The 12,758-nt window shown below is 42.6% G+C and overlaps 1 protein-coding gene, 1 long non-coding RNA gene and 2 other non-coding genes across 6 annotated transcripts in view; 2 read left to right on the top strand and 2 right to left on the bottom strand.

Moving 5' to 3' along the window:
- The window catches only part of ABL2 (ABL proto-oncogene 2, non-receptor tyrosine kinase), a 139,381-nt gene that overhangs the window by 61,060 nt on the left and 65,563 nt on the right, over positions 1-12,758 (bottom strand). For all 3 annotated transcript variants that reach the window (XM_072998156.2, XM_072998158.2, XM_072998157.2), the window contains exon 4: positions 7,326-7,598. In XM_072998156.2, coding sequence (XP_072854257.2) covers positions 7,326-7,598 — 273 coding nt within the window. The remainder of the gene's footprint in view (positions 1-7,325; positions 7,599-12,758) is intronic.
- The window catches only part of LOC144588873 (uncharacterized), a 550,407-nt gene that overhangs the window by 485,612 nt on the left and 52,037 nt on the right, over positions 1-12,758 (top strand). The gene's annotated exons all lie outside the window — the stretch shown is intronic.
- Positions 10,218-10,380, bottom strand: LOC140707256 (U1 spliceosomal RNA). Its single transcript, XR_012087176.2, has one exon. It is a non-coding gene; the product is annotated as a U1 spliceosomal RNA (small nuclear RNA).
- Positions 10,882-11,043, top strand: LOC140707098 (U1 spliceosomal RNA). Its single transcript, XR_012087090.1, has one exon. It is a non-coding gene; the product is annotated as a U1 spliceosomal RNA (small nuclear RNA).

Raw genomic sequence — 12,758 nt, 5'->3', positions numbered from 1 at the left:
GAGTAGCAAGGACATCTTCAAATTCTCTACAATACTCTACAGATATCTCGTCACCTCCTAATGACTTCATCATTTTCTGTTTTGCAAATGCTTCTGAAACTTCATGCATCGAATATGGCTGGTTCAGAATTTTGATGTTTTGATAATTTAATATGATTTTCCCTTTTAATATATAATAATAAATGTTTATTGCGGTCATTGACCAGCAAAAGTAAGATACATAAGAACATAAGAACAATATAAAAGCATTAAAAACACTAAAAACACAAAAGCACTAAAAGCATCTATATACATATATACATCTTACTAGATATCTCTTACCTCCCTATCATAGGCCTTATCTATGGGCTATTACAGCTTGCATAAAATGCCAAATTTGTTATTTTAAAGCTCATATAGCCTGTGTGATCATTAATTGGTGTACACCAATTTACAGATTCTATAACTGCACTTTAGGTGGAACCTTTCCTTCACGGATTTTTATTGCAGCAGCACAGAACTTAGCAACTTTTGTCAGCATATCTGAATTAAGCCCAATATATCTGCCAGGGCATCGCCCTGTCAGCAAAAGCTGTGTGTAGTGTGCCTCTGATCGTCCAGGAAATGCCCTTATGTAAGGGTCAACATGGACTTCTCGAATGTTAGAGTAAAAAGCACAGTGAAGTAACACATGGGAGATAGATTCAATCTCACCAGAGTTACAGGGGCATAGACACTGAGTGTAAGGGGTGTTGTTATACTTCCCATCCTGGACTGCTGACGGAAGTGCATTGAAGCGGGCCAAAGTAAGAGCTTTGTGTTGTTTAGGTGTTAAGGGTAAGTAGAGATATTTTGCCGGTTTCAGTGGGAGCAATGCGTTGTCAACTGTAAACCTATTTCTAATAATACCAAGATCCTGCTGCCTTTCTGTCTCAATAATACGCTGCCTAAGATTACTCTTGGCCTTATCGTATCCCATTTGTTGGATACTTTCTACTGAATAGCCATATCTGTTGATTTTATGGTATATTGCTCTCTTCCAAGGGGACTGATGGTTATCCTGTAATACCAGTGAAGTCAGTCCAATTGGTTGAAAGGTTAGTTTTAGCCAAAAGTTAAAAATAGCCAGCCAAGCTCTGGCTTCAACCTTCAGGTAGCCCACTTCAAACCTGAGGGCTGCATTGGATACCCCTCTTGGAACTTGTAATATAGCCCTCACAAATTTGGACTGAACTACTTCTAACTGGATAAATGAAGAAGAAGAATAGGGGCCCAATTGTGCCCCATACAAGAGCTGACTAAGGGATTTGGCCTGAAACAATCTTAGTGCAGCTGGAATGTACTGGCCTCCCTTAGAATAGAAGAATTTTAGTACAGTAAGGCTAGATTTTTGTGCTGCTTGTACCACATTGTTAACATGGGCCTTGTGGTTTCCTTTATACTGGAAAACAACGCCCAAATATTTATAGGCCTTGATTTGTTCAATCTCATGCTCATCTATTAATCACTTATAGATCCTGGGCCTCTGAGCAAACACTAAAACTTTGGTCTTTGAGTAATTTATCTGGAGCATTTCTTCTTTACAGTATTGTGCGAGAGCGTATAAAGCTCTCTTAAGTCCTATTGGTGTCTGTGAAATTAGGACTGCATCATCTGCGTATAACAGAAGTGATATATGTCTATTGGCTAGTTTGGGGGGATGAAACTCTGGATGGCTGAGTGCTGTTACCATTGAGTTGATATAAAAATTAAATAACAGCGGAGCTAATATACACCCTTGCTTCACACCATTATAGGTTGGAACTTTATCAGACAATTGTCCTTCCTTGTTACATCTAATTCTGAGCGTTGTATTTTCATGCAGCTTATACATAAGCAGCAGAAGGCGTCGATCTATTGAGGAAGATTCTAACTTACTCCAGAGCCTATCTCGTGAAATTAGATCAAAAGCCGATCTAAGATCAATAAAAGCGGCAAATAGGGACCCTCGGGGTTTCTTGGTGTACTTATCTACTAGGTGCCTTAGAATAAGGGCATGGTCCTGTGTAGATCTACCAGATCTAAATCCAGCTTGTTCATCTGCCAAAACACTCTCAGAGTCCATCCAATCTATCAATTTCCATGATAAGTGTCTGGCATAAAGCTTACTAATTATGGGTTGTAGACTGATTGGCCTATAATTAGCTGGATTGTCTTTTTTTACCTTTTTTATAAATGGGGATAATAATGGCTGTACCCCATTCCGATGGCATGTGAGCATTTTGGTCTATATAGGTGAAAAGGTTTGCCAGAATTGGAGCCCACCATTCACAGTTGTTCTTAATGAGTTCAGGAGGAATACTATCGCATCCTGGGGCCTTACCAATTTTCAGTTGGTTTACAAGGTCTTTTATTTCAGAGACTGATACAGGGTGCCATTCTGGTAGATTCATATAAAGACGACTCACATGAAATGAGGAATTGTCTCTTTTGGCATAAAGCTCGTGGAAGTGGGCTTCCCACATGCGAGCATTAATATAGGAGTTCATCCTAACTGAAAGATTGTTGGTAGTAAGTGTTATGGATTCCCAAAATGATTTCATATCTTTCCCCCTGACTGCTTTGATAAGTTTTTCCCATTCTATCTGTTGAGCTTTCCTTTTTTTCTCTTTAATTAATTTCTTATAGTCTTTCTTAAGTTGCAGCAGTTCCTCCACTTCCATTGATGATGGGTTTTTGTTTTTATTCTGTTTAAATTTTGAAATTACCAGTTTTTTTGCATCAACACACTCCTTATCAAACCAGTTATAGGACCTGCGCTTGTTAGTATGGGTTTTTGCTGATTTATTTGAATCAGCTAAGTCTACTAGTTTATTTATTAGTGTTCCATACAGCGCAATTACATTGCTACTTTGGCCCGCTTTGAGAAAGGTGGAATGGATCTCAGAGAACTGATTGTTATTAAGTAGATTAGTGAAATAGATTGCGGCCTTTCCTGACCATTTGATCCTGGAGTTGGTTAGTATCATCTCAGGATTCACAGGCAAGGCCTTCTCAATATGAGTGTGGTGTTCTTGTAATTTCAGGTATAATTTTAGTGGCAGATGATCACTATCAATCCTACTGTCGATCACCAGATTAATGGCGGTATTCAGTATGTTACAGCTGACAATCATATAATCTATGGTACTCATCCTCGTTCCCGACCAGAAAGAGAATTCCCTTGGTATATCACCTGAAGTACTTCCATTTACTATGTGTAGGTCAAGCCGATAAACTAACTGTGCCAAATTAAGGCCTGCATAATTACTGATAGTATCTTTAAAGAGGCGCCTAGTAACTATGGGGAAGTGTAATCCATCAGGTGGGCATAAATTATAAGCAGCATAAAGAGCAGAGTCATTTGTACCCAATCTGGCATTAAAATCACCACCAATTATCATTTGGCCATCATTAGTTAGCAAAAGGTTTTGAATATAGGTTTCAAGATCTTGGTAAATGCGTTCGATCTGGGCATTCCGTCTCTGGGGTGGTAAATATACATTGATGAACACTATTGTACTGTGATTAAATTTGACCTTCACTGCGGCAGCATTTTGATTAAGGGAGGGGAGTTTGGTCATTATAATATTGAGCTTAGTTGAAACCAATATAAGAAGGCCACCCTTGGCTCTGCCCCTCTTTTCACTGGGAGTGGCACTTATTTGGTGGGCAGAGTAACCATTAACTTCAATTTCCCCTAGTGCCCAAGTCTCTTGCAGCAATAAGATATCGAATTTAGAAAGATACTTGATGAAGGAATTGTCATTGCTCTTTGCATTCCATCCTGCTATATTCCATGACAGAACAGAGATGGTGTCATTTATAGTTATCTGTCAGTCCATAAAATCAGGAGATAGGGAAGGATCCTGGGTGTTAAGATTGAAAGGTGTAGCCATGTCGGTCCTTCCAGAGCGATGCATGTCTGCAGATTGAATTGTGCTGTGTTGCGGTAGAGTGGGTTGAGCTGCCGTTTTTACAGGGCTGAGTTGAGAAGTCGTGTCCTTCTCCAAAGTGGCTAATGTTCGAAGTTCAGAATCAAATGATTTTCGTGAACTAGCCCCATGCATGAGATGTCCTTTGTTGTTTTCAGTTTCTTCACCATCTAAGGTAATCAGAACTGGTATATCCTGATGAGGTACCATCTGATGCTTAAGATCTCGCTTAGGTTCTTGTATCTGGCTGTTATCATTACTTGCTGTTGGATATTGATTGAGGGGTGCAGCTTTGGCTTGTAAGCCCGAGTCATCCGTTGTTAGGTAACTTCTCAGTGGTATGGTCTTATTACATACGGAAGCAACACTAGCTTTGACTTCCTCCCATTTATTGTTAAGGTCAATCAAGGGAGCTTGAGTTTCTTCTCTATTGCAAAGGGAAGACCTGTGATCAGATAAGGGGGAGATCATTGAGTTCTTTGACTGTACCCTTATTGATTTCCCAGCATTGGAATCAGATCTAAAGTTGAAGTCTTCCCTGGTTACTCTTTGAGGATTGCTCCCAGGGATCAAGGAAGTAGGCCTGCTCCATAGAGGGGGTAAAGTTGATGGTTCAGAAAAAACTCTTGAGGGAGTAATTTGAAATTTGCCCAGAAAAGTTCTCATTTTTAGGAGAATGAGAGGGATCACAGCATGTTCAAAGGTGAGACAAACTCTTTTATGACCATACTTGTGCGGGAGCCATCGAATATTCTTGAGGTCAATCTTCCGCACTTCTATATTTAACAGTTGACTCAGGGAGATCATCACTGATCTATGTGTCTCCCATCTCTTTCTGTTGATGGCAATTGGAGCAATTTGTAACATCACCTGAGTGCTCTGAAAGATCTTTGATGACCGTGTCTCCCTATTCAATTGGGAAGCCAATTGTTGTGGAGCCAGTTGTTGTATGTCATCTTTACGGCTGAATCTGCCATTTCTTTGAACCCCCTGGTTTGTGTATTATCCTTGGGTTGAAGAAGGGTCTCAGTAAGTTTCCCCAGAGCACTTTCAACTGAGTTCATTTGATTGCAAACCCGTTGTAGGTTATCAAAGATGGCTATTACTGTTTGGGCTGTTAGGAGACATTGTTCAGCTAGAAATTTAGCATGGTTACTTTCAGAGGGGAACTGTACTTTTTTGGGGGTAAGGGGAGTACAAGGTGTCGAAATTGCAGATAAGTCACAAGCACCCGGTGGGGACGAGAGTGTTTCCTCTCTCAGCAAAGCAAATCTGTTATTAGTGAGAATGCTGGAAGCTATAGGTAATGTAGCAAGGTTACTCACAGGACAGTTGGCTGTTACAAACTCATCCATCTTCAGTTGTTTCAACGCCCTTGCAAGCGGCTGCTCCGGGCTGGCTCTGCATAATTTACCCCCCATACAGTTCAGCCTTCTCTTTTCAACAACTAGCTACCAAAAGTCCAACTCAGAGCTACAAGTGTAGCAATTACGCCTTGCTGCAATTGATCTTGAATGGAAGAGTGGGAGCAGTAAAGCCAGAGATAGCAGCATCTTGTTATCGTAGCAGCAGCTTCAAGGTTTGTAAATAAGTACTTTAAACTCCCAACCAGGAAGAGAGAGAGCTTGAGACTTCAGAGACAGATTTGGATGTGTCCCAAAAAGAGTCACTTGAGCACCTAAGTGCTCTGAAAATATTAAAAATAAAAATTAAAAAGATTAAAAGGATTAAAAGGATTAAAAGGGGAGCAGAGCTTGATACAATATATTCTCTCTGTTCTTTGAGTGGCATGCCTCCTTCTGTATACAACTTTATGTAGAATTCCTCCACAATTCGAAGTTCTCCAGGGCCTCTTATAACCTCTCCATTTTGATTTTTAAGGTTTAAAATGAAATTTTTGGTTCTTTCTTTCGTCAACTTATACACCAGCCATCTCCCCACTTTATTAGAAATTTCAAAGTATGTTTGCTCTGCCAATTTCAATTTCTTTGCTATATCTTCTGTTATTAAAATGTTCAGTTTATGTTGTGCAACATGAATCTTCTGTTTTAATTTTGACGCTGTTGGATTTTGTTTCAGTTGCGTCTCTGCTTCTTTAACTCTACTTCAAGTTCTTTATAATTTTTGTTTCTTTCCCCCCTTTTTGTTGCTGTAATTCTAATAGCAATGCCTCGGAAGACTGCTTTGCTGACTTCCCATATCGTCCGTAACGACATTCCCTGTGTAGAATTTCTCAGAAAATACAGTGGTGCCCTGCATAGCGACGATAATCCATTCCGAAAAAATCATCACTATACAGATTCGTCACTATGTGGGGCAAAAAAACCCCATAGGAACGCATTAAAACACGTTTAATGCGTTCCCATGGGGAAAAAACTCATCTTTAAGCGAAAATCCTACATCCCACCGCTATTTTCGGTGCCTCTAAAGCGAGGCAACACAGCGGTGGCCATTTTGGAACCGCCGATCAGCTGTGCTTGGGGGCGCTCTCTCTCTCCCCCCCCCTTGCAGGTCCAGCCTGGGCAAAGAGACTGAGGCACCGCGCTGACACGGCCAGGGTGACTGAGTCTCCCTGCCCAGGCTGGAGTTGCAAGGGGAGAGAGAGAGAGAGCCGAAGTCGCGGGGGGGGGTGTTCCGAAGCTGGCTTCCCCACGATCTTTGCAAACACCCGCCCATCAACTGTGCTTAGGGATAGCTGAGCCAGCCCGAAGCACAGCTGATGGGGGGTGCTTGGAAAGATAGGGGGGAAGCCAGCTTCGCAAACCCAGCGCGCTCTCTCTCTCTCTCCCCTTGCAGGTCCAGCCTGGGCAAGGAGACTGAGGCACCACACCGCCACAGCCAGGGTGACTGAGTCTCCCTGCCCAGGCTGGAGTTGCGAGGGGAGAGAGAGAGAGAGAGAGAGAGAGAGAGAGAGAGAGAAGCTGGCTTCCCCGTGATCTTTGCAAACACCCGCCCATCAGCTGTGGGCGGGTGTTTGCAAAGATCGCAGGGAAGCCAGCTTCGCAAACCCCCCCTCTCCTTGCAGGTCCCAGGCTCTCTTTGGGGGGGCCTTTGGGATGATCATGGGGAAGAGCTACCCCACGATCATCGCAAAGCGATTTTCCCCCATTTAAAACATCGCAACTGCAAAAACTCCATCGCTATGCAGATTCATCGTTAAACGGGCCACTCATTAAGCAAGGCACCACTGTAGTCTGTCATTTCTTCCCTAATACTCTTCACTACTTCTTCCTTTGACAATAGGGGATGCATGTGAATTTGTCTCATTGTCTATGAGTCATTTATGATACCAGCAGGCAACATGTAATCCAAATGTGGCAATACACTGTAAATTGACTACGAACAGTTACATTTAATCCAAGTAAATATTTCTCATGAATACAATAATCATACCTTGAGTGTTTTCACAGCAACTGTCAGGTTGTATTTCTTCCACATCCCAACATACACTTCACCATACTGTCCTCCCCCAAGCTTGTGCTTCATGGTGATATCTGTTCGTTCCATTTCCCACTTATCATGGATAGGAGACACCCCATACACTGTGGGCTTATTGCACTTTGGTGCTGGGTAGTGCAAGGTTGTCACAAGGCCATCAGCTACAGTTGAGTGATGGTGAACTAGCTCTGCTAATGTGTTGAAACGGCTTTCAGCTGTCACATATACCTGTTGAATCAAAAGAATGTGTAAGATGGGCGGAAAGTGAGGTGAAGGCCAGAAAGGAGACATTTCCCTCAAGATACCTAAAGCAGAAAATCTAGAAGTTGAGAAAAACTGAGAAAATTCTCTTACAACATATTTCTCTCTCTTCTATTTTGAGAAGCAAAATACAATTTAAAACTATGATTTAAAAAACAGTTTTTTCACTCAGTTCCCCCCTCAGTGATGCCCTGCTAGACAATGTTAATTCATTCCATTGAAATCGCTGTTTAGAAAAACATTGTCTAGTGAAAAGCCTTTCCCCATTGGAATGCACTGAAACCCGTTTAATGTGTTCCAATGGGGAAAAAACCTGCGAAGATCACCCATAGGGAAGCTGCTTTGTGAACTGCCGACCAGCTGTTCTAAATCGCTGTCTTGCGAAAAACAGGCCCGAAAACACCCGTTTTGCAAAGATCGCCCCTAGGGAAGCCATTTTGCGAACCGCCAATCAGCTGTTCTAAATTGTCGTCTTGCGAAAAAACGGCCCGCGAAGCATGGACCAAATCACCATCCAGCGAAATTCCCCCATAGGAATCACTGTTTTGCAAAGCAAAATGGCAGTCGCAAAACGTCATCATGCGGATTCATCGTTCTGAGGAGTAATCGTTTTGCGAGGTACCACTGTATTTTGCTATGGTCTTGCCCCATATCTTAGGCTGTATTTAACACTGAATGTGCACTCCCTCAGGCTTTTTCTCAATGGAAATTGACTTTTGGATTAAAAAAGGTTCCTCATTCTGCTCCAAAGCATGGTTTGAAGAAACATGAACCAGCTCATGACTCAAATGCTCTATCTTCACCTTGTGCATGGGATTTAATTATTTATTTCATATTTAATCCAAGTATGGCATGCCATTACAGCCACACTAGTAAACTATGATTTGAGCAACTATACTGATTCAGAATTTCAATATGTAAGCTGGAAAAGTCTACATGCTAAAACAGAAAGAAACCCATCATCATGCTAAGTAAAAATGCAAATTATAGGAATAGATGAATTATTTTCTTACTAATTATATAATCAAGTATGAGATTCACATGATATTTTTCTCGCTGAAATGCAACTACTGATGACAACAAAATTTTAATATGAATCTCATATTTTGGGGAAGAAGCAAGGAAAAACAGTGGTCCTTCAAGTACATTTAGTCTTTGCTGTGCCTGACTTACTTCTGAGGAGACATGTGAAAAGGGGGGAAATCCAGCTGGCAGGTGTTTAAATGGAGCTGTGGGTTTGCTTGTGTATTTGAATGGCTATGTGAAAGAACATAAAGAATATGAAGGAGAGATGCATTGATTGGAAGTGGCTACCTATAGATAAATAGTCATGTGAAAAACAAAGTACATCCTCTTTGAATTCTATGGTTTTACGTATCAGGACATAAAAAAAATCATTAGGTCTTTAACAAGTCTGAAAATTAGGTAAATACAACCTCAGATAAACATAAACACATGACATACTAAACTGTGTCATGATTTATTTAACAAAAATAAAGCCAAAATGGAGAAGACATGTGTGAAAACCTAAGTACACATTATGATTCAATAGCCTGTAGAACCACCTTTAGCAGCAATAACTTAAAGTAATTGTTTTCTGTACAACTTTATCAGTTTCTCACATCATTGTGGAGGAACTTTGGCCCAATCTTCTTTACAACATTGCTTCAGGTCATTGAGGTTTGTGTTGGCTAGTTAGCAATCTTGATGTAAATTTCAAGATATGGGAGGAAGGGCCTCCGTCAAAGACTAACTTGTTTGCATGCTAACTAATCAGAGGGGTTTATTTTTGCCGGGCTAGATAAGCTCCGCCCTTGTTTCCTCCCTTCTCCTTGTCACGCATTTTGAGAGACTCAATTTTGTCTCAGACCCTTTTTTTCACCTTTGAGGGTGCTAGATCTCCAGGCTGGATCTCTGAACCCTAGAGATCCTCGCAGCCACATGGGTTGAGGAAACAACTATTTTCCTTTCTATCAACTTTAAGCCTAATGAGTGCCTGTTTTAGAAATGGACGTTTAAGTGAGTAAAATACACAAAACCTTTTATACTTAAAGATTGTCTCCTGTGTCTTATTTTCTAAAGTGCTAGGCTTTGGTGAGGGTGGCTACCAAAAACAGTTGGGTAAAGAAGGGGACTTCTACAACTACCGTATTTTTTTTGTTCCATAAGACGCACCTGACTATAAGATGCACATAATTTTTAGAGGAAAACAGAAAAAAAATATTCTGAACCAAATAGCTCTCTTCCCATGCCGCTGGGGAGAGAAAGAGGGGGAATGCCAGATCCAAGTCACCGAGACCGCTTTGGCAAAAGCAGTGTGGGGAAAAGCGATCCCTTCATCTGCACTGCCTTTGGAAATGCAGTCGGTCTCAGTTGGCATCCCCCCTCTTTCTCTCTCCAGCAGCAAAGGAAGAGGGCGAGTCAAAGCAGTCCCCTGGCTCCTGATCATAGTGACTCCCTTTGGCCTGTTCCTTTGCCACTGGGGAGAAAAAGAGGGAGAATGCAGTACAAGACATCACCAGGACTTGCTGCCTTTTCAGTGGGTCCTGGTGAGGGGAAAAGAAATCAAAGTGATTGTAGAAAGGCCAGGGGAAGCACAAACACAGTCTCCCACTACCACAAATTATGCAGTCGAGTTTCCCACATTTGGGGAAATTGCAGGATCAGCACACCCAAAGTGCAATGGATGAGTCTCAACCTGGGAAAAACCACCTTTGTGATCATGGTATGTCCCCTGCCAGGTAAGTATGAGTCTTTCCGCTCACCTTCTGCGGAGAAGTTAGCTGGAGGCTACAGCAACTCTCAACAGATGACAGCTTTATTATCCTTTTTATATATTGGAAAAAAAACACAGCTGTTTCGGGCTTTAGTTTGCAAATCTTTAGTTTGCAAAGGATAATAAAACTGTCATCTGTACAGAGTTGCTGTAGCCTCCAGCTAACTTTTATGCAGAAGTTGAATGGAAAGAGACTCCTCCTTCCTGCTTTGCTTCTCCAATAGAGAAGCCATCCGAGTGATGCAAGCAGGCAGATGCAGTCAGGTATTCTAGTATCTGTGCACTGGAGGATTGTGGGAGGAACACCCGGCCCCTGATGGGGGTTCCGCGGGGCACCCCAAAACACTGAGGAGCTCTCTTGGCCTCTGGTGGGACCGGGGCTGTGCAGCCCTGTTCTGAGTGGGAGGTGTGGCCGGAGGGGTCGCCATGCCTTGGAGGGGCAGGGGGCAGGAGGCGTGGGGGCCACTCTAACTCATACTTACTTGGCAGGAGAGATACCACAATCACAAAGGCGGTTTTTCCCAGGTTGAGGCTCATCCACTGCACTTCAGGCGTGCTGATCCTGCGATTTCTCCAAATGTGGGAAACTCAACTGTATAATTTGTGGTAGTGGGAGACCATGTTTGTGCTTTCCCCTCATCTCTTTCCCCCTCAGCCATTTGATTTTGCTGCTATAGGCCTGTTGGCCCTGTTGGCTTTCCGAGCAGGCTCCAGGAGGCAGAGCCTGGAAAGCTAGCAGCTCAGACAGAGGAGCGGTAAGGTCCAATGCAGCTGCCACAGTGAGCAGCCTCTGGCGCTGGTTTGGAGGCCTTTCGGCACAGTGGAGGAACCGTGGGAGGCTTCTGGGTGGGGGTGGTTGAGGAGGCCTTGAACCATTTTTTATAATATTCACTCCATAAGATGCATATACCCCCCCACTTTGGGGGGTAAAAAAATTGCATCTGATGGAGCAAAAATACAGTACAGTGGTGCCTCGCTTGACGAGGATAATTAGTTCTGTTCAAATCACTGTTAAGCGAAATCCTTATTAAGCAAAATTAAAAAACCCATTGAAATGCATTGAAAACTGGTTCACTGCGTTCCAATGGTCGGAATACCTGCTCGTTTTGCGAAGATCCTCCATAGGGCGGCCATTATCCAGTGCCAGTAAAGCGAGAAATCCATCCTAAAGCACAGCAGGGAGCCATTTTGCATAGCAGGCAGCCATTTTAGAGCCGCCGATCAGCGGTTTTAAAATCACTGTCTAGCGAAAAATCGGTTCCCGAATCCGGGAACCAACCATCAAGCGATTTTTCCCTATAGGAACATCGTTTTGCGATCACAATAGCGATCGCAAAAACTTCATCGTAAAGCGGTTTCGTCGTTCAACGAGGTAATCGTTAAGCGAGGCACCACTGTAAGTCTAATCTTAAGGAGCTGGCCTTACACTGTGCATTTTACTGGAATTTAATCAAGTTCCCAGAACTCTCAACAGTTTGTGGGTGTGACCAGCCCTCAACCAGGCTTGTCACTTTTCAAATATCCTTCCTTGAAAAAGGCTTGTCTTCAGTCATAAACATAGGAGCCTAAGCAGTTTTAGAATGAAACATATGAATTGTCCTTTATTACAAGGTTAACTACTGATAAAATAAACAGAGTTCAATGTAAGTTCATCTTAAGTTACAGCCCACTGCTAAAATACAACCTCTCTTTCTCTAATATAAATTAGCTTCTTCTCTCTCCAGCTGTTCCTCTTGGCTCCACCTCCAGCAGGCTTTCCTGGACTGGCTCACTTTCTGCATTTTCCCAGCCAATCATCTTCTTTCTCCTGTTACTAGACAAAACTGGCTAGGGTTCTGTCACAGTGGGCATTCTTTTATGCACAGCTCTTGTAAGGTCCTGCCAAAATATTTCAATCAGGTTGAGGCCTGGACTTTGACTGGGCCATTGAAACACATTGATTCTTTTCTTGTTCAGCCATTCTGCTGTAGATTTGCTGGTGCGATAGAGATCATTGTCTTTTTACATGACCCAATTTCAGCCAAGCTTTAGCTGCTGGACAGATGGCTTCACATTTGATGCTAGAATACTTTAGTATACAGAGGACTTCATGGTCGACTCAGTGACTGCAAGGTGCCCAGGTCCTGCGGCTACAAAACAAGCCCAAATCATCACCTCTTCACCACCGTGCTTGACAGTTGGTATGAGGTGTTTGTGCTGATATGCTGTGTTTTATTTTCACCAAATGTGGCACTGTGCATGATGGCCAAACATCTCCACTTTGGTCTCACAAGTCCAAAGGACACAATTTCAGAACCCCTGTGGTTTGCCCAGACGCAACTTTGCAAACCTAAGCCATGCTGCCATGGCTT

This window comes from Pogona vitticeps, chromosome 4 (assembly GCF_051106095.1).
Source record: "Pogona vitticeps strain Pit_001003342236 chromosome 4, PviZW2.1, whole genome shotgun sequence".
In the NCBI taxonomy this organism is placed as follows: domain Eukaryota; kingdom Metazoa; phylum Chordata; class Lepidosauria; order Squamata; family Agamidae; genus Pogona; species Pogona vitticeps.
The sequence above is the reverse complement of the archived record's forward strand: the minus strand, read 5'-3'. Positions and strand labels throughout refer to the sequence as shown.